This window comes from Conger conger, chromosome 16 (genome assembly GCF_963514075.1).
Source record: "Conger conger chromosome 16, fConCon1.1, whole genome shotgun sequence".
Lineage (NCBI taxonomy): Eukaryota > Metazoa > Chordata > Actinopteri > Anguilliformes > Congridae > Conger > Conger conger.
This window is the reverse complement of record NC_083775.1, coordinates 13035365-13058498: the sequence shown is the minus strand read 5'-3', so window position 1 is coordinate 13058498 and position 23134 is coordinate 13035365. Positions and strand designations below refer to the sequence as shown.

The 23134-nt window shown below is 43.0% G+C and overlaps 1 protein-coding gene across 3 annotated transcripts in view; it reads left to right on the top strand.

Moving 5' to 3' along the window:
• The window catches only part of cep112 (centrosomal protein 112), an 84487-nt gene extending 76163 nt beyond the window's left edge, over positions 1–8324 (top strand). For all 3 annotated transcript variants that reach the window (XM_061224189.1, XM_061224187.1, XM_061224188.1), the window contains 3 exons: positions 3130–3231; positions 5683–5747; positions 7932–8324. In XM_061224189.1, the coding sequence (XP_061080173.1) occupies positions 3130–3231; positions 5683–5747; positions 7932–7935 (171 nt within the window). In that variant the 3' untranslated portion in view covers positions 7936–8324. The remainder of the gene's footprint in view (positions 1–3129; positions 3232–5682; positions 5748–7931) is intronic.
• The last annotated feature ends 14810 nt before the right edge of the window (positions 8325–23134 follow it).

Sequence of the window (23134 nt, the reverse complement as noted above, 5' to 3'; positions counted from 1 at the left end):
TTTGCCCACTTTTTTGTCCTTAAACTACTTAACTTGCCAAACTGTGTTTGTGGGGAAAAAAAGTTATCAAGTTTTAAGATAAAGTAAAGGACAGTGATTGAGTGACTAAAATAGTGTCTATTTCAAACCTCTCTTGAAGGCCCAGGTTTGTACATCCTAAAAGCTCATAAAGGGGAAGTTCACCCAACAATGAAATGAAAGTATGTTTTCACTTATCCAGACTACAATCAAACCATCCTGATAGTTTCGCTGAGATGTGAATAATTTTCGAGATTTTACTATTTTTGGATACAGTTCCATTTACAGTACAGTTTAAATACATTTTTGAGTAAACTGGCCCTTTAAAGGCCTTGTGCGCAGTGGACCCAAGATTGCATGAACAAGTAATTAATAAAAAATTAACCTCTCTGGAATTCTATAGAAATGTATACTCTATACCCTCCTCATGAATATATACAGTATTTGTATTTTTTGTTATCAGGTGAGTACTCAATATAGCATGGAAATTTGAAGGCAAAAAGTACAGTTATTTCAATCTGTCCGCTGTTAATGTATGCTGACTGTGTATTAATTACTTACTCATCTTTTATTAAATATATCTTGCTTGCTTGCTATCGACAGCCCTGAAGCTGAAAGGTAAAAACCAAATAATAAAAACGAAGTAATATTTTGAGAAGCTTTGCTGTAACGGCTTACATGGCACTGTATGCGGTTTGAGGTGGGATATCAGGGTAGGAGTTCAGGTGAGCGCAGGGAGAAATGTACAATCCACCGCATGCAAATAGACCCTGTTTCTGCCACAGACTTCAAACAGACGTTCCCAGACTCTCTGTTCCTACGCTGTCAGAGCCTCTTGGCTATAAGATTCCTGACCAGTGATGTACAACAGGGTTCAGCTTTAACAAGCACCAAATAATAAGACTGCTGCCTCTCTGGAGGGGAAAAGTTGACTTCTCTTTCTTCAACCCAACCATTTGATGCACTGATGTAGGCGAGGCGTGCTTTCCAAAGACTGTTTTTTAAAAACGTATTGTTCTTGTAATATAGTGGCATTTTGTTTTCAGTTAAGCCTGAAATGATGAAGACTTGTGTGCTCCCTGAATTGCCTTGCGTGCATGCATTCACAGGTGCTTTGAAACTCTTTGACAGAGCTATAACGACCTGGTCCTGTGTTCTTGCGCTTATTAGACCTGCAGTCTGGTCCTGTGTTCCTGCGCTGATTAGACCTGCAGTGTTGAGATTGTTTCTTGAGCGCAATGGCCTCAGTTCTCTGCACACGGCTTTTGATTCGGTTTTTAATGAAAGGAAAACGAAAGATCAGAAGACGCTGTGGAAAATCAGACCCTGTAACCTGTGCCTTACGCTAAGCTGTTACCCAATCACAGGGCTCTGAGCTGTTACCCAATCACAGAGCTATGAGCTGTTACCCAATCACAGGGCTCTGAGCTGTTACCCAATCACAGAGCTATGAGCTGTTACCCAATCACAGGGCTCTGAGCTGTTACCCAATCACAGAGCTATGAGCTGTTACCCAATCACGGAGCCATAAGCTGTTATCCAATCACAGGGCTCTGAGCTCTTACCCAATCACAGGGCTCTGAGCTGTTACCCAATCACAGAGCTATGAGCTGTTATCCAATCACAGAGTTATGAGCTGGTATCCAATCACAGGGCTCTGAGCTGTTACCCAATCACAGGGCTCTGAGCTGTTACCCAATCACAGAGCTATGAGCTGTTACCCAATCACGGAGCTCTGAGCTGTTACCCAATCACAGAGCTATGAGCTGCTATTCAATCACATAGCTATTTTACCCCCTGCACCCCTCATTATATGTGATGATAATTCTTACAATATTTTATAGATTCCACCTGGTAAGCTGATGCGGGATGCCTTTTCCACGCACGCGGCCTCCTGGACAGGCGGGAAAAGGGGAGTCTGTCGCTGGCAGAACGTCAGGAGACTCGCGCTCTCCCTCCTCCTGCCTGCTCCGGACGCCCGGGCCTCGATGACACGTCAGACCGCTCTCGAGATTTCAGACTGCTGCCAGCTGGCTGTCACAAATAAATACATTAAAATCATCTGCCAACACATCGAGGACCACCACATGGGAGAATAGCCTGAATGATATTTATAGATTAAAAATTTGCATCGTAAGAGGAAAAACAAGGTGATCCGACGTTCTCTCGTTCTGAGTGCTGCATGAGACATAGGAAAAGATCTTTAAAACTACGCCGTTCACTGTCCAGCTACGTGAGGAACAACCTTGCTGTGAGGTTGTTTCTTACATAGATGGATTTAAAGAGGTTGTTTTTCTTTTGTTTTTTGTTTTTTTTTACTCTGGCCAGGAAGACAGGCTCCTGATCCATACTACAGAATGTGCAGGCATCTCCACACAGCGTAACTGTAGTGTTCAGTTCCTTATCCCTGCCATTACAACATACCAACCTTTTAGTTTAGTTCACCAAGACATGTCTGGAGCCATTACAATAACAACCTTTTAGTTTAGCTCACCAAGACATGTCTGGAGCCATTACAATATACCAACCTTTAGTTTAGTTCACCAAGACATGTCTGGAGCCATTACAATAACAACCTTTTACTTTAGCTCACCAAGACATGTCTGGAGCCATTACAATATACCAACCTTTAGTTTAGTTCACCAAGACATGTCTGGAGCCATTACAATAACAACCTTTTACTTTAGCTCACCAAGACATGTCTGGAGCACCTTGGGATTCATGTTGAGGTTGAACCAAAATGATCAGTTTTATTATTTTATTTTCTTTGCTGGCTGTTTTTAATGTCTGCTCATGAATTTGCCAGCACTTATGGATCACCGTCGATAGATGGCCTATTCTGCTCATTTCACATGCCTGGCCAGGTTCAGGACACTCAATTAAGGCACTGGACAGTTGAGAAAAATCTGCAAATGTTTTTCGGCTGCAACAAGCCCTGTGGGGCACTGTTATTTACAACATATACAGTACATGGTCAAAAGCTTGTCAGTAATTATGTATTGTCTTGTAATCAAGCTCTTTGTTATTGCTGTGAGGAGACCACTGAAAAAACTGACAAAAGGTGTGTGTGTGTGTGTGTGTGTGTGTGTGTGAATGTGAATGCACGTCTAGGTGACTCAGATCAGGCAGGAATGTGAGGTGAAGATCAAAGGCCTGATGCCAGCAGCACTGAGACAGGAGCTGGAGGATACCATCACCTCCCTTAAATCACAGGTGAGCAGAGCCCACTGATCCAGGGTCAGTATACACATTCTGCTGATCCAGGGTCAGTAGGCACATTCTACTGATCCAGGGTCAGTGTACACACTCTACTGATCCAGGGTCAGTATGAACGCCCTACTGATCCAGAGTCCGTATACACACTCTACTGATCCAGAATCATTGTGAACACCCTACTGATCCAGAGTCAGTATACACACCCTACTGATCCGGAGTCAGTATACACACCCTACTGATCCAGAGTCAGTATAGATACCCTACTGATCAGGAGTCACATCCAGCTGATCCTGTCCTGGTCCTGGTTTCTTATATCCTTACCTGTAGCTAATATCAGTGGTGCAAGCTCCCTGTCATGGATACTTGGCTATTTGTCCCATGCAGTTTAATGTAGTTTCAGTTACAGTGCTCCTGGTTCTGCATTCTGCGGCTGATATTCGTCAAACATTTCAAATCAAACAATGGCTGTTCTGTTCTGTTTGAGGTCTGCAGCCCCATGAACAACATTTTAAAACCACATATGAACGGTCTAATGTGGGCCCTTTTAATCGCTGTTGCTGTGCTGCCCACATTTCTATGGGATGCTGTATTCAATGTAATGTAATGCTCCTCTTTTGTGGAACATTTCTAGGTTTGGAATCTTACGATGCATTATGTTTACACAACCGGCAGAAATTTAACTTTGACCACAGTTTAGTTTGCTTATTTTTCTGAAGCCCTGTTTAGATCCCCTAGTGTCGGTGGATGGTTTCTGGGTTTTGGGGAAGAATGCACCTACAGGTCCAACACTGTGGTGCCAGGGCTGCAAACACTGCTGTCCAGTAAATAAGAGGCTTCCTTGTGGGTTGTTAATCTGCAGATCTCTCCAAAAACTACAATCCCACAATGCACTGGATCTCAATCTGTGGTCCATGAGACCTTGTCTGGTGGTCTGTCTATGAGGTTTTATGAAAATTCACATTTGTTTTATGGAAATTACGTAAGTAATATCTGGCCAGCTGGTTTGCTGCTTTGTTGATGTTGTAAAGCTTGGTCCCGAGAAGCAGGCTCTGTCAGTAAAAATTAGTAAAATGACGGACTGAGTTTGTGCTTTTTGCACATTTCTAATCTTTTATATAAATGTTCAGGCAGTCTCCATAATTGATTCAAGGTCTTCACAGTGAATTGCGTGATTTGTGGGAGCGGTTTGAAAGCCACTGCCCTAATGTAGCACAGGCTGTGCCGTGTGATTGAACCATCATGGGTGCAGCAATCCCACCACATATTCAAATGTGCTGACGCATGGCCAATGTGAAAAACCAACCCAAAACCAATACAAAAAGTGTCTTTGCCCCATGTCGCACAATATTACAGTGTCAAACAACATGCTCGGTTGTTACTAGGCAGTCTTCTTTCTCTGAAGACTCTGCATTCATTACATTACATTACATTATTGGCATTTGGCAGACGCACTTATCCAGAGCGACGTACAGTTGGTTAGACTAAGCAGGAGACAGTCCTCCCCTGGAGCAATGCAGGGTTAAGGGCCTAGCTCAAGGGCCCAACGGCTGTGCGGATCTTATTGTGGCTACACCGGGGATCGAACCACCAACCTTGTGGGTCCCAGTCATGTACCTTAACCAGTACGCTACAGACCGCCCTTCGATGTGGCGGCCCAGTCAATGTGCTCCTAGTTATAGCTCTGTTTCAAATGGAACGATGGCATTTGGAATGTGAACTTTTGTGACCACCAGTCCCCACATATGTCACTAAATCCACCAAAATCAAAAATTACAGATAGACACTTTAAGAGGGCAATAATGAATGCTGTACAAAATGACATGGTGTGTGTGCATTCTTTTGATAATGTAACTGACAGTTACATATGCACAACAGCCACGGGGTGTTTGACTAAAACATCCTGTAGCGTTTCCTCATTCCTGGCAGTGATGAACTGTCACCACCATCCTGGAACATGGAACCGGGCCAGCATCAGGTGACAGTTACTTCTCGATCCTTTTTAAAAAAGAGAAAACACAAACACAAACAGGATTGGAACAACTTTCTGCTGATTACAGAAAGTTGGATGCCTGGCATCCGGCAGCTGCTGCTGTCGAATCTTCGTTCTGATTTTGGCTGTTCTGATTTTAGATTTTGGCTGTTCTGATTTTTGATTTGGGTTGTTCTGATTTTTGATTTTGCCTGTTCTGATTTTTGATTTTGCCTGTTCTGATTTTTGATTTGGGTTGTTCTGATTTTTTATTTGGGTAGCCTTTTGAGCTCTGTGGCCTAGAGTGGGGGGCGGGGGGGGGGGGGGGGGGGTTTGGGGTATCGCTACGTGGGGGGTGGGGGGGAAATGTTTTAAGGAGAGAAAAAAGAAAGACTGTTCAATGTTTTGTTTGAGAATTTGATCACAAAAAAAGAAAGAAAAGGAACCAGCCTGGTCTCAGCTGTCATTTCCTGTGACAGGTGAGCTTCCTGCAGAAGAGAGCGGCAGTGCTGCAGGAGGATCTGGACGTGTACCGGAGCAGGAGGTAGGAGCGCGGGGGGGTCCGGACACCAACTGTCACTTTCAGTCAGGACAGAGAGGGGGATTGTGGGTATGCTGATTTGGGCGTAGGAAAGATGTCGAACTCAGAATTGAGCAGTAGATCCAGTATCGACTAGTATACGGGCACACACATAAAGGCACACATACGCAAAAGCAGGGATGAATGGACACACACACACACACACACACACACAGTTAAGTACATACAGTACATTTCTGGTGAACCACTTCAATATGTTTGTAGAAGTATACTATTACATTAATGGCATTTGGCAGACACTCTTATCCAGAGCGATGTACAGTTGATTAGACTAAGCAGGAGACAATCCTCCCCTGGAGCAATGCAGGGTTAAGGGCCTTGCTCAAGGGCCCAACAGCTGTGCCGATCATTTTGTGGCTACACCAGGGATCGAACCACCGACCTTGCGGGTCCCAGTCATGTACCTTAACCACTGTGCTCCAGGCCACCTAATACCATATAGAGCAGAGGAATCTCGAGGAAACCCCCCAGTGTGGTGCTGCTTTGCTGTACCGTGTATTCCAACGGAGATGCACGTACCACCATGCGTTCACTACGCAACGAACCCGATCTGTCAGGCGATCGGTCCAGAGGCAGCGGCCCGTCCTGACGGGCTGCGTCAGGCGGGTAGCATGCCTGAGCGACTCGCCCAGGCTGCGGGTAATCAATCACCTGACGAGCCTCACTTGCACTCCCCCCCCCCCCCCTCCACCAACGCCCAGAGCGGCACCAGCTGTGACGCGGCCCTTCTGATCCCGAGCCGCCGGCGTCTCGCTCACTCACTTCCCCCTCGCCTTCAGTGGAAACGACTTCAGCTCAATTTAATTACTCAGATATTAGCCCAGAGTAATTCTGACTAGGAGTGTGTGTGTGTGTGTGTGTGTGTCTGTGTGTCGGTGTGGGTGTGTGCACACATGCGTGTGGGGTGTGTGTCCGTGTGTGTGTGTATGTGTGTTTTCCTATCGGCGTGGGAAAAGCCAAAGAGCTGTCAATTGAGAAGACACAGAATGGTAATTGACCATGACAAGTCTGGTAATGGACACAAAAATACATAAATGGTAAAACGCGCCACTTGGCAAGATAAGGGCGATAATGAAAAGGTGTAAAACATGGAATGGTTGCAAACTTGCTAAGAAGAAAAGTTGCTCCAGAACCATAAAATGGCACCTCCATACCAACAAACTCTTTGGAGGGGTGGCACAAAGACGGCCCTTACTGAGCACTATATCTAGACCAAGCATCTAGAGCAGGGGTGCACAGCAAGGGCCTATGCGGTTCAGGACTTTTTGTCAACTTCTGTTCTTAATTATTTAATTAGCTCAATTATATCTTCATCAGACATTTGTATATGCACCAACTTCAGCCACAGACTGCTAGTGTGTCTTAAAGATTTTTTTACTGTGCGGAAGTGAACCAACATAATTTCTAGAACTGTCAGAAAAATAAATAAAGGTAATTGGTTGGAACAAAAACCAGCTTGCAGAGTTCTTCTAGACTGGAGTTCTAGACCTGATCTAGAGATTGCCTAACCTCATTGGAATTATGACTGGAAGAGAGTGCTATGGTCAGATGAGACCATAAAAGTTTAAAGTTTTGGCCATACACACCGCCCACATGTTTGGCGGCAAAAGAGGAATGCATACAAGCATACTACTTTACGCATGTTGGAAAATACAGCTTATGTCCATAACTGTATTCCTTAGTTGACAGCATTTTTGTGCATATTTATCAATAATTCTGGAGCCCATTGTATTTGATTGGAATGCCCTTTACTTAACATTCTCATGCTGATGTCACAATCACTACTGGTAATCGAAAGCAATGTAGTTCTAGAACACTGACTTAGAACATTGAAAAACCAAAAGTGTTAATGCCTGGTACAGCTAACCCAGGTCTAAAACAAGCATAGGTCAATTAGATCCTAGCATAAACAAGCATAGGTCAATTAGATCCTAGCATAAACAAGCATAGGTCAATGAGGTCACAAATCCAGTCCTCGGTATGGGACGTCACACGGTAGCCAGCTTGGAGGTGACATGTAAAGACAATGAACTGCCAATGGCAATGAATCCTGTGCTCTCTGACCTTTGAAGCCAGCGCAGAATCTTACACTGCTGTACTCTGGTCTGCTCCACCCCTCTGTCTCAGGTAACCAATGGGAGCGGCGGAATGTGAAGGAACGCCAATCAGAGACAGATGTGAGAATCTCAGAGCCTGTCACCTCCCCTGCCACTCATCCAAATCGCACCCCGCCCACCCCTGTTTCTAAACACCTTTCCGTGCAATGTTTTGGTTGATGACCTTGCTACTTATATTTTAATCCATGCGTTTGCAGTCTTACATATGTTACATATGGTATTTATTTCAGTTTGTTTAAAATTAATTTTGCTAAATATGTTGTGAATGTATGACCTACCCTGTTTTCCATGTGTTGTCGCCTATGAACAAAACATGAATCAAGTTTTCAGATACTAAGTATACAGGAAATATCAAATGCACAATTGTTTTTTTATTAAAATATTTTGATGTTTTATATCTGAATTGTTTTGGTATATGGGAAATTGTGTAACAGAGGATAACATCACCAATGCGAAATGAATGTAGTTTTAAAAGGCTTTCTGACTAGTGTAATAGCAGAGATGGGAGGTACAGTGTTATGGGGGGGGGGGGGACAGTGAAACAGAACAGAATTTGCAAACAATACCCCTCTAAATCATAAAAGTAACTGGACATATTTTTAATATTGAACTGCCTTATATGGTTCTTAACTGTACCTTTACCTTACTATATGCAAATCAGTGACTTGCCAAGACACAAGACATTGAAATGCAACCTGTTTTAACTGAAAACTTGTAATTGTGATGTTGACATTCACCATCTGCTTGTTTGTAAGGGTATTTTTTTGTGATTGTATTTTGTAAATGGTGTCATTCCATCATTCTGTGACAGCATTTTGGTATTGAAGACATCCACAGACAGCATTCGTCCTGTGTGACTGCAACTTTGAGATGGACGGTGAGGTCAGTAGGCTTGATCGGGGGTGTCCTGGTATGAGCTGTGCGTTTCAGCTCTTTGGTGATTTATTTAAGTCAGGGGTTTTCAACCTTTTCTGATCCAGGGACCCCCATCCTGGCTCAAAGACATCCAGGTGACCCCATCTTAAGTTAAAAAGGGTTATATATCTATGTATAGTCATTGCATATGATGTCTGACCAGCGACCCCTTGCAGTACCTTCAAGGACCCCCAGGGGTCCACGGATCCCCAGTTAAAAACCCAGGATTTAAGTAATTGGTTAGAGCCCACAGATTGGCTGTTGATTGACTAGAGTCCACAGATTGGCTGCTGATTGGCTAGAGTCCACAGATTGGCTGCTGATTGGCAAGATTCCACAGACTGGCTGCTGATTGTTTAGAACCCATGTATTACCTGCTGATTGGTTAGAGTCCACTTATTGGCTGCTGATTGGTGGGAAACAAGATAAACCTGCAGACACTGCAGGTCTCCTGGCTGGAGTTTGACACCCCTGGACAAGACTATAGAGCAGGGGTGTCAGACTCCAGTCTTGGAGGGCCACAGTGTCTGCTGGTTTTTGGTGTGTGTCAGCATGAGAAATTAATTTCAAAGTCTTTCATTGGCTAAAGAGTCCACACACCTTGTTCTCAAGGCCTTAATTGGCTGCTGACTGAAAGGAAACCACAAATACCAGCAGACACTGCGGCCCTCCAGGACTGAGTTTGACACCCCTGCTCTAGAGGCATAGCCTGCTGCTGATTGGCCAGACTCAGGTAAGCTCTGTGAATCGGCCCAAAGCCATTCCATTCCCCTTTGAGTGGTGCAAGAATATCACTTCAACTCATTTAAACCCCCCCCCAAAAAAACTTGCATTACATTAATGGCATTTGGTAGACACTCTTATCCAGAGCAACATGGCCTTGCTCAAGGGCCCAACGACTGCGGATATTATTGTGGCTACACCAGGGATCGAACCACATTCATGTACATTAACCACTACGCTATAGGCCGCCCATATACAGGCTCACACAGGAAGTGGGGTCCTACCCCTGAATTATCATATTATCTATACCCATCCTCTTAAGGATGTCTTAAGGATTTTTAAAATATATACAGTATAAGGAGTTTTTGGTCTCGATTGAACTTAAGCTACCTAATTGGCCCTTGAAGTTGGTATTTTATACATCCTTCAAAACACCAGACAATATTTAAATATCCGTGGAGGAATTGTAGCCCTTTTTATATATGGTCCCCCCACTTTAGGGGCACAAAAATAATCGGACAGCTGGCTTCTCAGTCGTTTCTGATTAGTTGTGTATTTTGGTAACCATATTGTTTGGTCTGTGTCTCTGATTATTGGCTCTCTCCACTGTGTTAAGCAACACTTGCAATCAGAAGCCTTGAATGGAGATGAGATTCTAAAAGTTTTCTTGTACCTTCACTAAGGAATCGATTGAATATACCTGACTAATCAGAAACAACTGAGAAGCCAACTGTCCAATTACTTTTGGTCGTCTAAAATGTGGGAGGGGGATCTAATTTTTAAACAGATATGTAAATACTCTCAAATTAAAGGTGCCAGTCTGTCCTCTTGCTTCATAGTCAGTGTAGTCCAATGTGCTGAAGTAAAGAGCAAAAAAAAGAAATCTGAATTCTGAAGTAAAGGTATAAGGAGAGTGCTGCACCTGGAAATGGAAACCTACAAGCTTAGAGTTACAAACCCAGTTGCCTAACCGCGATGCTACACTACTGGCCCTAATGCTGATAACAGTCATGACAATATTAGGAGGAGCACAGGGTAGGGAGTTCGCTCACGGACACCCGTCTGAAGGGTAGAGAGTTCATGACTATACTTGACTAAATTTGGCTTTTGAGTTCATGTAAATCACGTCAATCTTCTGCTTGAACAGGTATCCGATTGTGCAAGAATGTGTTCTTTTTTACAAAAGAACGAGCGCTCCGCATTGAACCCGAAGACTCCGCGCTTCGTACTCTCTGTTCCGTCGGGATGACCTGGAATGGCTTCTCGTGCTGAATGTCGGTCTTTTCCGTCCGCGGCGAAATCAAACGGATAGATCTCTATCTGGCGTGCCGAGGATCGAGGACCCTCAGACTGCTAAACCTCCGTCTGAGGAACCCAAGCACAGCCTCAGCCTAATCGCATCTCAAACTGTTGTTATTGGAGGTTCGGTCCTGTGGGCACGATGGATGTGCCAGAGCTGAAAGCCGTAGACTCGCTGAGCGTGCGTTTTCCCAAGGGCCCATGGGTTCATTTGTTTTAAGGAGTCATTCTGGTTCTCCGTTAGCCCTTGCGGGTTTTGTGGCATTGGATTGGTTAAATCCGTCATTACTTTACATTAATGGCATTTGGCAGATGCTCTTATCCAGAGCGATGTACAGTTGATTAGACTAAGCAGGAGACAATCCTCCCCTGGTGCAATGCAGGGTTAAGGGCCTTGCTCAAGGGCCCCAACGGCTGTGCGGATTGTGGCTACAGCGGGGATCGAACCACCGGGTCCCAGTCAGGTACCTAAACCACTACCCTCATTCGTCCCCCAGTGCCCCAATCACAAGGGTTTCTCATCTTCAGACCTTTTCATTTCAGCAGGACCCCCAGAACCCAGAACAGGGATCATGGATCATCACACCTCCCCTCCCCCACCCACATTTTCTGTCCTGTTACACCTTCAAATGTGAATGCATTGAAATGCTTTTTTTCCCACCTTCACCGCCATAATGAATTCAGCACGGTTATAATGTAAGACATATTTGTATATGTTCTGCATTATAAAGGCGTGTGATGCAAGAGCGAGTCGGTATCTTGTAGATGGGCCTTTGGCAGCGATTAAAGCTATGAGTCATCTCAGGTATGTCTGTCTGAACTTTGCACGTTCTGATTTTGGGTCCCCCCCTCCCCATTCCTCCATGCAAATTTGCGCCGACTCTGCCAAGTTAGACAGAGAGCATCAGTGGACAGGGATTTTCAATTTTTTAGTCTGGGCTTTGGCTGGACCATCCCCGAATACTGACCTTCTTGTTTATAAGCCATTCTTCTGTAGCTGTTATGCTTTGGGTCATTGTCCCATTGCAACATGAATCTTTGCCCGAAACTGCAGACTGACTGATGTCTGGGCTTTGCCTGTACTGACGTGCTTAGTGATCGAGATGGTGTTACCTGGTGAACGGGCTGAATCTTTTCAGACTATGAAATCTTCTTCCAAACTGTCTCAGGGCCTGTCATATTAACTCTGTCCCTCGGCGATGTTGGCAGTGTCTTGGTCAGTTTTCAGAGGAATGCGCTTCTTGTCCAGTTACTCAGTAGAACAGCCTGAAATTGTGTGGGTTGCAGACCTGGGAAAATCTGGGTTTTGGATTCAAATGCTTTTCTTTACTTCACTGAAGTTGTCTGGTGTATTCGTGAAATATTCTAAATAAGTCCAAACCCTGCCTTCTGGTCCTCTTGGTTGCTCAGTTTCACCAGATCAAGTTAGCACAGAACATTTTTTGAATCCAAAACAATTACGTATTTGACAACAGGGTTGTTCTTAATTTTTTTTTTTATTCTTCTATTTTCTTACAGTGGACTAGACAGTGATCGTAGGAAGGTTCAAAGCTTTGACAGTTTTTTGTAATATTCTCCAGGAATTTTGAATACAGCAATTGAATACGCCTGGCCCGGTTTAGGTTGCTAATACTAAGGAATTAAAATGTTCAATTAATTATTTTTCAGGTTTTTATTCTTATAAAATTTTGAAGGTATCTAAATTTTTCTTATGTTTTTTACTTAACCTTTATTCATACAGGCTAGGTTAACTGAGCACACATGCTCCTGTACAGCAGCGCCATGTTAATCTCCCGAATTTGCCAAATGTCTTTGGATTGTGGGAGAAAACCGGAGTACCCAGAGGAAACCCGCAAAGGCGCATCCACAAGCTCCACACAGAATGCCAAGGACCTTCTGGCCATGAGGCCACAGTGCACTGCACCATATTTCATTGTTATTGCATTATTGTTACTTGTGTAGGAGTAGAACAAAATCCCATTTAAATATATTCCAATTAGACTTTGCAACACAGCAAAATGAGAAATTATCAATAGGGAGAGAGAACTTTCTGAAGGCCCTGTTTTACATTTTGAGAGAGCAGTTTCATTGCTTTTCTTGTATAATTTTGTAGATACAAACCATGAGGGGTGGGGGGTACTTCTATCAAGTTCCTGTAAAAATGCCACAAGCTTTTCTAAATTGTGAATCACATAGCCAGATTCCAGATTTCTACTTTGTCAGTGCACTTCGTGTCTTATGGTCTTTCTTTGCCTGCCAAACAGAATGTTTGAAATAATATTTTTGGATTTGACTTGTAATAATTGCAGTGATTTTTAAATTTGTTTTCTTGCAGCCAGAATGAATGGCATTTAGTTTTCTGCTCTTTCTCTGGGAAAGCTTGCTCGCTGTAACTGTTCCCTCTCAGAGCGAGAGCTCTGTGGACGTGTTCTGGTCTCGCTGTTATTCTCTTTTGTCTGTGAAGTGTTGTGAAGTTCGGGGCTCGGCGCGGTTGCACAACCCGAGGAGAGGCAGAATGAATCAGGACGGGAGCCAAACTCCCAGAGAGGAGCCAGCCAACAGAGAACAGACACATTCCACAGAAATAAATATTAATGAAATAAATAAATATCCTATCGGCTGGAGCGGCCCAAGGTCACCGCGGCAGCCGTGTGATCTCGTACGCCCAGGTGCGCTGCGCTTGTCCGCTTCAGCTCGGAGGACAGGGGAAGGTATCTGGTCTTTGTTCTTTAGTTGGAGTTTTTTTTTTTTTTGTACAGACCTAGTGATGTCACACACATTGTAGGCCCCAGTGTCCTGGCTCCATGTTGGAATGCAATCTCTGAAACCCTGGATTGTGGCTTTACAGACCAATAGGAGGACACCGCTGAAGCATTGTGACATCAACCAATTAGCCTATGGATAGCCTCCTTTGAAAAGCTTATAATGCATCAGAAAACAACCTAATCTCTATCGGAAATGGAGCAACTATAATTAAGCTTATTTACAAATGGCTTAATTAGTACATCCTATACCATATAGTCCATTGATTATAATTCAATTAGTCATTACATACAAATACATGTAGACTCACAGGGTAGTAGTGTTCATGGCTGTTGACACATACTTACGATGCATGTTTACCATTAATGGAATATGAATTAACAACCAGATATTATCTAATAGGCCTTCATTAAAGTGGTATAACACCTTCATGAATCTTTGATAAACATAAAAACAAGTTGCACATTATTGGAGATTGTGTTATGGCACCTTTGATAAGAACATTTTACAATTGTATTCATTGTATTAATCGGGAAGGTCTTAACATCGTGTTTGAAATATGTCTTCTCCTGCACTGTGTCCCCATCCCTGCACATTGGCATTGGATCTTATTCGGTCCAGAGAGAAGGCTGCCCTCTGATGGGCCAAAAATACCACTTCCAACAATAGCCTGGTTTAACCAGGAGGTCCATCAGGTCCATCCATGAACTAACCAAGACCAATGCCATAGCTTTGGTCTATAAACGGCTTTTGGCCGATATGCTAAGGGGGGTGATATTCAAAATAATATGAGCAGGTGTGCCAGCAGAACTAGCATTTTCACTCCACACAGCAAACTTCAAATTCTTCCAAAAAAGTAGGTCAGTAGGTCTATTCTCAGCAAGGACATACAGTAATTACGTGATTAGTACCCGCTTGTTTTGTTATACCTGGGCTGTGGGCTCTGCTAATCCTCTGAAGAGCAGGTTTTTTGGAATGTTTTCAAAAGTCTGTGTTCTACTTGGGTGCTGTCAGTTGCCAGTCGTGCTCGTTACATCAGCATTAGAACGTTCAGTTAAGAACGTTCTAATCACATATTTGTGCCCATCCACACCATGACTACAACTGTAACTATAACGATGTGAGCATCCTCACTGATGAACGATAATGCTCGGTAAACAGTCTCTGGGATAGTCTCTCATCTGCCATTTCTCACATGACACCCTGTAAATTTGGTTGGATTTCGACTGGCTGTCAGTGTTTTATTGTTAGTGCAGCTGGACAAAGTCTATGAAAATGATCATCGATAGCACTGTCATTGTTGTTATAGTTGTGGTGTGGACTCCCCCATCCACTTGAGTTAGAACGACATATGTAGTTATCCTTACACTTTAAAAGGTATTACATAGATTTACACTAGATTTAGATTGAAAAATTAGGGGTTCATAGCAGAAAGAAATTAGGGGGAAGGTCACACATAGTTTCTCTACAGTCAAAACTTTAGCCGGCCATTAAATTAAAAAAGGACCAGTGAATGTTCTGCTCCCACTCCCCCCATACATCATACACCCAACTTTAATCACAATGTGCAGGTTTCTGTAGCAAAGATGTTTCCATGCCTACTTAGAGACACTTTCAAGTTGAAATTACAGCTGACTTTCCTTAAATGTGGTCCTTTTAACCGGATCCCCTGAACCGCCCATAACAGACGGATGAATTGCAGCCTGTTCTTTAAGGGTGTTAGCCACCATGTCCAACTTCAAAGCCTGTCTCAACGCTACACTTTAATTGTGTCTCAGCCGACTGCCTGCATACCATCCGACTCTGCTGACTACAGCAGTCCTCTCTCTCTGTGGTCCCTCTCTCGCTCCCTCTCTGACCCCTCTCTCTCCCTACATCTTCTCCTCTTCATTCATATCTCCCTTCATCTCGTACTCATCTCTCACTCCTTTCCACAATAACAGCCATTGCATTTCTCCCCCCCTCCCTCCCTCCCTCTCTCTCTGTGGTCCCTCTCTTCCTCCCTCTGTGACTCCTCACTCCCAACATCTTCCTCTCCTCCTCATTCATCTCTCCCTTCATCTGCTATTCTTTTCTTGATCCTGTTCCTGACATCCCTCCCTCCCCAATTTCATCCCTTTCTCCCCACCATCTCCTTCCCATCTCTGGTCCTTCTCTCTGTCACAATGTAATTTATTTTACAGCATATTTCAAAAGGTGAAATGATTCTGTGATGTGGTGCCCTGTTCATGGCATGAACAAAAACAGCTGTTACTACTGTCCCTCTCTCTATCTCTCTATTACTATCTCTTTCCCCTCCATCTATCTCTCTCCCTCTCTCTATTGCTCTCTATCTTTCTCTCCCTCTCTCTCTCTCCCCCCTCTCTCCATCTCTCTTGCCCTCTCTCCTTCTCTATTGCTCTCTCGTCCTCCCCCCCCTCTCTCTCTCTCTCTCTCTCTTGCTGCAAAAACGGACATTCCCACTTCTCTCGGCAAGGACTTCCTGGGTAATTGTCATAAGCCTCCCCCTTGGTTTCGCTTTCTGTTGTAGTGCAGAAGTTCCTGGGCCTGGCGGGAGATAAGGGGATAATGACTTCAAAGTGAAGAGCTCACAGTTTAACCCAGAGCTGAAAGGCGACGCAGACAATGCAGTAACTGAGAGCAGGAACCCATCATTGGGCTTTCCCAGGGAGAAGGGAGGGAGGGCCACATTCAGCTACGCTGCAGCCAAAATGTCAAAAAGCGCCGGTCAGAGCCCTCTGAACTCGCTTTCAGGACACTACAACAGCCTCCTAGGTTTCAGGGAAACGCTATGAAGGAAACGAAACATTTGTAATGTATTCACAGACAGATTTCAGCATGTGCACCGAAATGCCAACATTCCCTTTAAAACTTACCCTTGAAAACACTGATTATTTTTGATGAGTGCGGTATTCTTTGTTGTACTGTAAGTACTGTATACATTTAATACTGGCAAACCCAATGTAATGACTAAATTGCCATTTAGGATTGGCTAATAAAAACAGCAGGCTAACTGTCTACTGTCACATATTAACTGGCAGGCTTTAGCACCAAAATGCACTGAGCCCACATATTCTCCTTACATTAGAGTTCACCAGTCAGTTTTTTTAAACTGCTTTCAGCTTTCTTAAAAAGAACAGCAGTAACCTCCATTAATCAGACTCGTATGTGAGCCTTAAACTACACATTGTCCAAAGCTATTTACCCTCACACAAACTCAATAAATACCTCTGTTTATTTTTAAGTAGTGAATTTGACCTACTGTTATTTTGAGGCTGTCAGTGGGTTAACTGCTTTTGTTTGCTGTCAGTGGGTTAACTGCTTTATTGGATTTTCTGTTGAACAAACACCATGTATCATTACACATATCCTTCCCTCTCTTTCCCTCCCCTTACATACATTACCAAAAATACATCAGGGATAACTGCGTCTTGTCCTTTCCTGGTTCTCTGGCTCAGCCCAGAACTTCTTGTTCAATATCCATCCCTCTGCCTATTATCTAACCTGCATATTCCATCCATCCATTATCTATCCTGCTTATTCCATCCATCCATTATCTCTCCTGCATATTCCATCCATCCATTATCTATCCTGCTTATTCCATCCATTCATTATCTAACCTTATTCCATCCATCCATTATCTATCCTGCTTATTCCATCCATCCATTGTCTAACCTGCTTATTCCATCCATTATCTAACTTGTATATTCCATTATCTAACCTGCTTATTCCCTCCATATCTAACCTGCTTATTCCATCCATTATCTAACCTGCTTATTCCGTCCATTAACTAACCTGATTATTATGTCCCCCCACCCATTATCTATCCTGTTTGGTCAGGAACACTGGAAGGCTGGTGTAGTGATGGCTACTGGTAGGGTTTGTGCATAGGGAACCCCTCCAGATCAGTAATTCTTCAGGAAGGTTTGTTAGTTAATTAATGTGGTAGTTCTTACTGCCAGTAACTACAGCACGTTTGGTGAGGTTTCTCACTTTTCAGTCATGTCAGTAGAAATTCTTCAAACGTTAAGTTCAGTTCAGGTCTTATTGATGCCAGCAGTTGATAATTCTAGTATTACTAAATCAACAACATATCAAATATTTTTCTTTAATGTATGTAATGAGTGTGTATTTTTGCAGCTGGTTTGATCTTTGCCGATTAGAATTATGATTTAACAAGTGTCTGTGAGAATTTCTAACTGCTGATAGAGCCGTGGTCTTAGATCATGCGGAGAGAAGGAACCCATGCCTCTTGGGACCACAGTGGACATGATGTTTGGGCTGCAGTCATGGCAAGATATCTTCCAAACTCAGGCCAGAACGGCCTGTTGCATACTTTTAAAATGAGGCATACTGCAGTTCTGTTATATGAAACATGATATACAGGATTTGTCAAATAATTTATTAAGCCCGAATCCCGATGCATTGTTAAATAGACAGTAAATGATTCTCTGATGGTTGCACCAGGACACCAGCCCCCAGCCTTCTCTGTTAGATGAATGAGTTCAGCCTCCCCAAGGCTTCGCGGGAAGGTTTGAATCTCTGGGTCTTTCTGTGTGGATCTGGCATGTTGGGCTTCCTAGGTTTGAATCTCTGGGTCTTTCTGTGTGGATCTGGCATGTTGGGCATCCTGGGTTTGAATCTCTGGGTCTTTCTGTGTGGATCTGGCATGTTGGGCATCCTGGGTTTGAATCTCTGGGTCTTTCTGTGTGGATCTGGCATGTTTGGCTTCCTGGGTTTCCTCCGAGTACTCCACTTTCCTCCCATAGTCCAAAGACACTCACTTAATTGGACAGTCTAAATTGCCCCTAGGTATTCAGTTTGTTAGTGAATGGTGTGTGTGTGTGTGTGTGTGTGTGCTCTTTGATGGATTGGTGACCTGCCCAGGGTCTATTGCTGCCCAATACATGCTGGGATAGGCTCCAAGACCTCCCGCGACCCTGACCAGGAATAAGCCGGTTGGATAATGGATGGATGGATGGATGGATGGATGGATGTGCCTTTGTCACAGCAGCTGGATTTCACACATTGGACTTTAAACGACCTTGCGGTACGTAGTGAATCTTACCTGTGATGCTGTTCAGGGAGTCTCACTGTGGCGCTTGTAAGATGGTTTTTTCGGTCAGGCCTCCATTTGGTAATAGGATGGGTTCCGCTTTGATACCATTTTCATTCTGGTTTCTAATGGACTTTTTTTTCCCCTTCAACCCCACTTGTATGAGAAAATGCTGAGAAAATCCAAAAAATAAGTCAAGTATTCTAGTCTTGTTTTGAGACTTAAAATCTTATTTCTATTTCATTTTTGCTAAATGCGACAAAAAGATTGAGGTGAGACAGTTTGGCCCCTTTCAGGTTTTGCCAATGGAGAAAGAACTATTCACTTGTGAAGCAAAGAGTAAATTAAAACAAGCTAAAATGGGAGAAAAAGTAAGATGTTAAATCTCATTATAACTAAAACACTTGGTTCGGCAGACTTTTTTTTTGCAGTGTGGGATTGATGTGGGCATGATGAAAAGATCGCAACAAAGTCCCCTCTGTAGTTTGGACGTGGGAAACTGGAGACAGATCATACAGCACGGTTTCGCCTGCAGAACAAGAGCTTTGAGCCATGATGAGATCCAGTAGGTACTCATTTTGTTTCTCTAACTCCCACTAGTCCAGTATAAATAGGCTGTACAGTGTGGAAGCTATGGCTTGGGTTGTGATGAGAAAATAATCCATGGCAGCACAGGGACTGGCTCCACCTAAAATGTCCACCCACGAGAATGCCCAGGGTGGAATTGCACGAGTGAATTGGGGGAGAAAAAAATGTTCTTGGAACACAAACATGAATCATGATAAAAATTTGAAATTGGTTCCTTTCAACTGGACCTACTGGGTGTTTTTTTTTTTTTTTTTTTTTTTTTAAATGGATTCTGGGGTTTTCTTGGGATCTGCAAGAGTAATCTGCAAAATGGGAGAATACACTTTCCCAAGAAATTTGTTCTTCCATATTTCATAAATGAGAGATTGTACTTTTAGAGAAAATAAATCCTCACACACCCATGCTAATTCTGTATTCACGATAGTTAAAAATAGATAGGCCCATGTTGTACTGAATATTGGACTTAATGTAGCCTCATAATGGTACCTTAACTATTTACTATTGTGTTAATTAGCCACTACTGTGTAGCTTTGAATGAATGTTGCATACAGGTATAAAACATGCCACAGGATGGTCATTTTAGGGGGGCAACTGATAAAACATTTGGGAGCCCCCACATCTTGGACCATAGAGGACTCTGACTTTTGTTGTTTGAGAAACACATTTTCTCAAAAAACCTATATGGTGCATGGACACACCAAAAATATATCAAATTTACTCACATTTATTTCCACAGTAAAATTTTGAGTGCAAATGAACTCCTAAAGCACTTTTGGTGCCTGTTGGATTCATATAAACTCTGCTAGAGTTTATTTAAGACCAGAGAATATTTACTGTGTACATATATACACAAATATATCTGACTGGTTTCCTGCTGCTTGTATACGCAGTTTGTGCAGGTTTACCACATTTGTGTACCTTTCCAGCATGCACTCCTCTCTGGCCTATTGGAGAATAGGCCAGAGAGGAGTGCCGCATGCTAACTAGCGAGGGCTTGTGACATCACAACACAACCGCAGCATGGCTTCCACACTCATCTGTGAAACCAGCCCTTCCTTTTCTGTTCCGGTTTATAAATACTTTAGGTTGTATACTTGCAGCCCATAATAAGACCTCATGTCCCTCTAAACCTCCGGCTCCCTGGTGTGTCCTACTCCGTTAGGAGCGTGCTATTTTTAAGTAAAAACCTGGTAGGGACATGGCCCCTTGAGCAAGGCCCTTCACCCCAGTTTTGCCCCTGCTTAATCTAATCAACTGTAAGTCGCTTCGGATAAAAGCGTCAGCTACATGACTGTAATGTAATGCAATGGAGTGGGATATGGTCAGACTGCACACGGCCTGATGATAAATTTGCACATTTTCAGTTTTGATTGTAGGGGAGTTCTGTCTCAGGTGGAAGAGTGCAGGTAGATTCCTACCTTCCCGGAGACTGCTGCTTTTCTGGGTGTCTCGGGGATTTGAGCCCAGGGGGCCTCCACTCTACACTGAAATCCAGCCACTGCCAGTATTCACCTCTTATATTTAAATATATATTCTAATATATTGAATATTATATTTGAATGTATGTATATGGAGGCTTTCCAAATATATCTTCTTCCAACCTGGGTCAAATACATAGTTGTTTTGGATTCAAAATAATTTTCTGTGATTGAATAACCTTGTCTGGTGCAACTGAACCAACCAAGAGATCCAGAAGGCACTGTTTGCACTTTTAGAGAGTATTTAATAGGTTCCAATACACCAGACAAGCTCAGTAGAGCCTAGAAAATTATTTGAATCCAAAACAGTTACGCATTTCATCCAGGTCTGTTTTCTACTTTGTGCCCATATATTATAATTTTCCCTAAACATTCTGTTGGCTATACTCAGATATATGCACTTGCAATAATGGGCAATCCATTTTTGTTGGCAACATACTTCTAAATATTAATACATTTACATATTCTATATTTCAACTAACTGTATATTTCACAAATACGTCCGTTATTATTTCTTGATAGCTTTGGTATTTCTTGTCTTTGTCGATTAATTATGAAAAATAGCCCTTCATTGTCACGCAAAAAAAAAACAAATCATGAATGTTGAGTTTTGGCTTTTTTTTTTTTTTTTTTTTGCATTCACGCTTATGTAGTCTTAACATTCTGTATACTCCCCTTGTCCAAAGGGTAAAAAATGACCCAGCTTCACTTAAACCCTAAAATAAAGCAGCTTAATTGAATTTGAACCCCAAAATCTATACAACCTGTCACTCATCACAAACTTTATCATCAAATTTCAAGTTGAAACAAGACCATTGAGAGGGTAAGCATATTGCTGGTAAGCATATTTTAAGCATCACTTTTGACCCTTAAGGCAACCACAAGGGTTAACGTCCTCACCAATGGTACAAGTTGATGTTGAAGGGTCAGCAATATAGTTGGGAGGGATGATGCCTCTGCTGACCAGTGGTGAGATGGATAACTACTGCCTCCACCCAGCCTCCACGTTCCCCCACTCTGCAGTGCAGTCCACCAGCTTTAAGCACTAACCATTCCAATCGCGTCCAATCCTCCAATCTTTCCTCACGTCCTTTCCTCACTCCTTAGCGCCACCCGATGGCGGACATGAGAAAGCGCTGCAAGAATCGGGTGGATGTTTTTCGGCAAATGGAAGGTCCACTGAAGCCTCCTCTGGTAGCCTGCTCATTCCTCCAACGGGCAATGAATTGGACTGCCCTTAAAGATGGCCGACCCTGATCGATCGCCAGGTCACACGAGGACGGATGAATTATTATTATTATTTTCCATTTAATGTTTATTTGAGTAGGGACAATGCCAAGAGACATAGTATCATTACTGCCAGTTTACACCAGGTTCATGTAGCTGATGTTCTGCATACAGAGATTATCGCTATTGCTAGTTTCCAACTCCCATCCCTAGTTAGGCTTTTTTATGAAAAGAATATAGAACTATCAAAAATAAGACAGAAAATGTTAAATGGAAGATGTTAAGAAATATACACACTTAAAATACAAACATTCAATAGATGTTAAATACATACACACATATCACATTGTTACAACAGTCGACTCTGGCCAAGAAAAACATTCCCCACACATTACACCACCAGCAGCAGCCTGCACTGTTGACACGAGGCAGAATGGATCCGTGGATTCATGTTGTTCAACCAAATGATGACCCTACCATCTATATGTCGGCAGAAATGAAGATTTGCCAGACGAGGGAATGTTTTTTCTTTTTTTAATCAATAATATTCAGCCAGTGTTGGTGCTCATGTGCCCACTGTAGCCTCATCCTCCTGTTCCTAGCTGACGGGAGAACCCAACGCGCTCTTCCGCTGGTGTAGCCCTTCTGCTTCAATGTTAAAGCTGTTCCACATTCACAGGTGTCCTTCTGCACACCGCTGCTGTAAACAGCTGTTATTTCAGCACTTCTGGCCTTCTGTTAGCGGTTAGTTGTCTTGTTAATAAGGTGTTTTTGCCCAAAGTCACTTTGATCATGCGTCTTGATCATGCATTCAAATGTTTGGCTAAACAGCTAAACCATTTCACCATGTCGGCATGCTTCATGCATTGAGTAACGGCCACTTTGAAGGAGCAGGCGATTTCTGTAAACTAGCAGGTGTACCTAATAAAGAGGCCACTGAGCGTATATGTATCAACCAGAAAACCATATATACTCATTTTTTAAAACGTAGTTGTGTTGAACTTCACCTCTCACAGTTATTTATTCGACTAACCTATGCAACATAAACTTATTAGCCCATGTTTATTTATTTATTTTTTGGAGGATTGGAGCATTAGGAACCAAAATGTATGAAATATAGGTCTCCATGTCTTTACTTTCAAGCTTAATTTGGCAGTTTTAAAA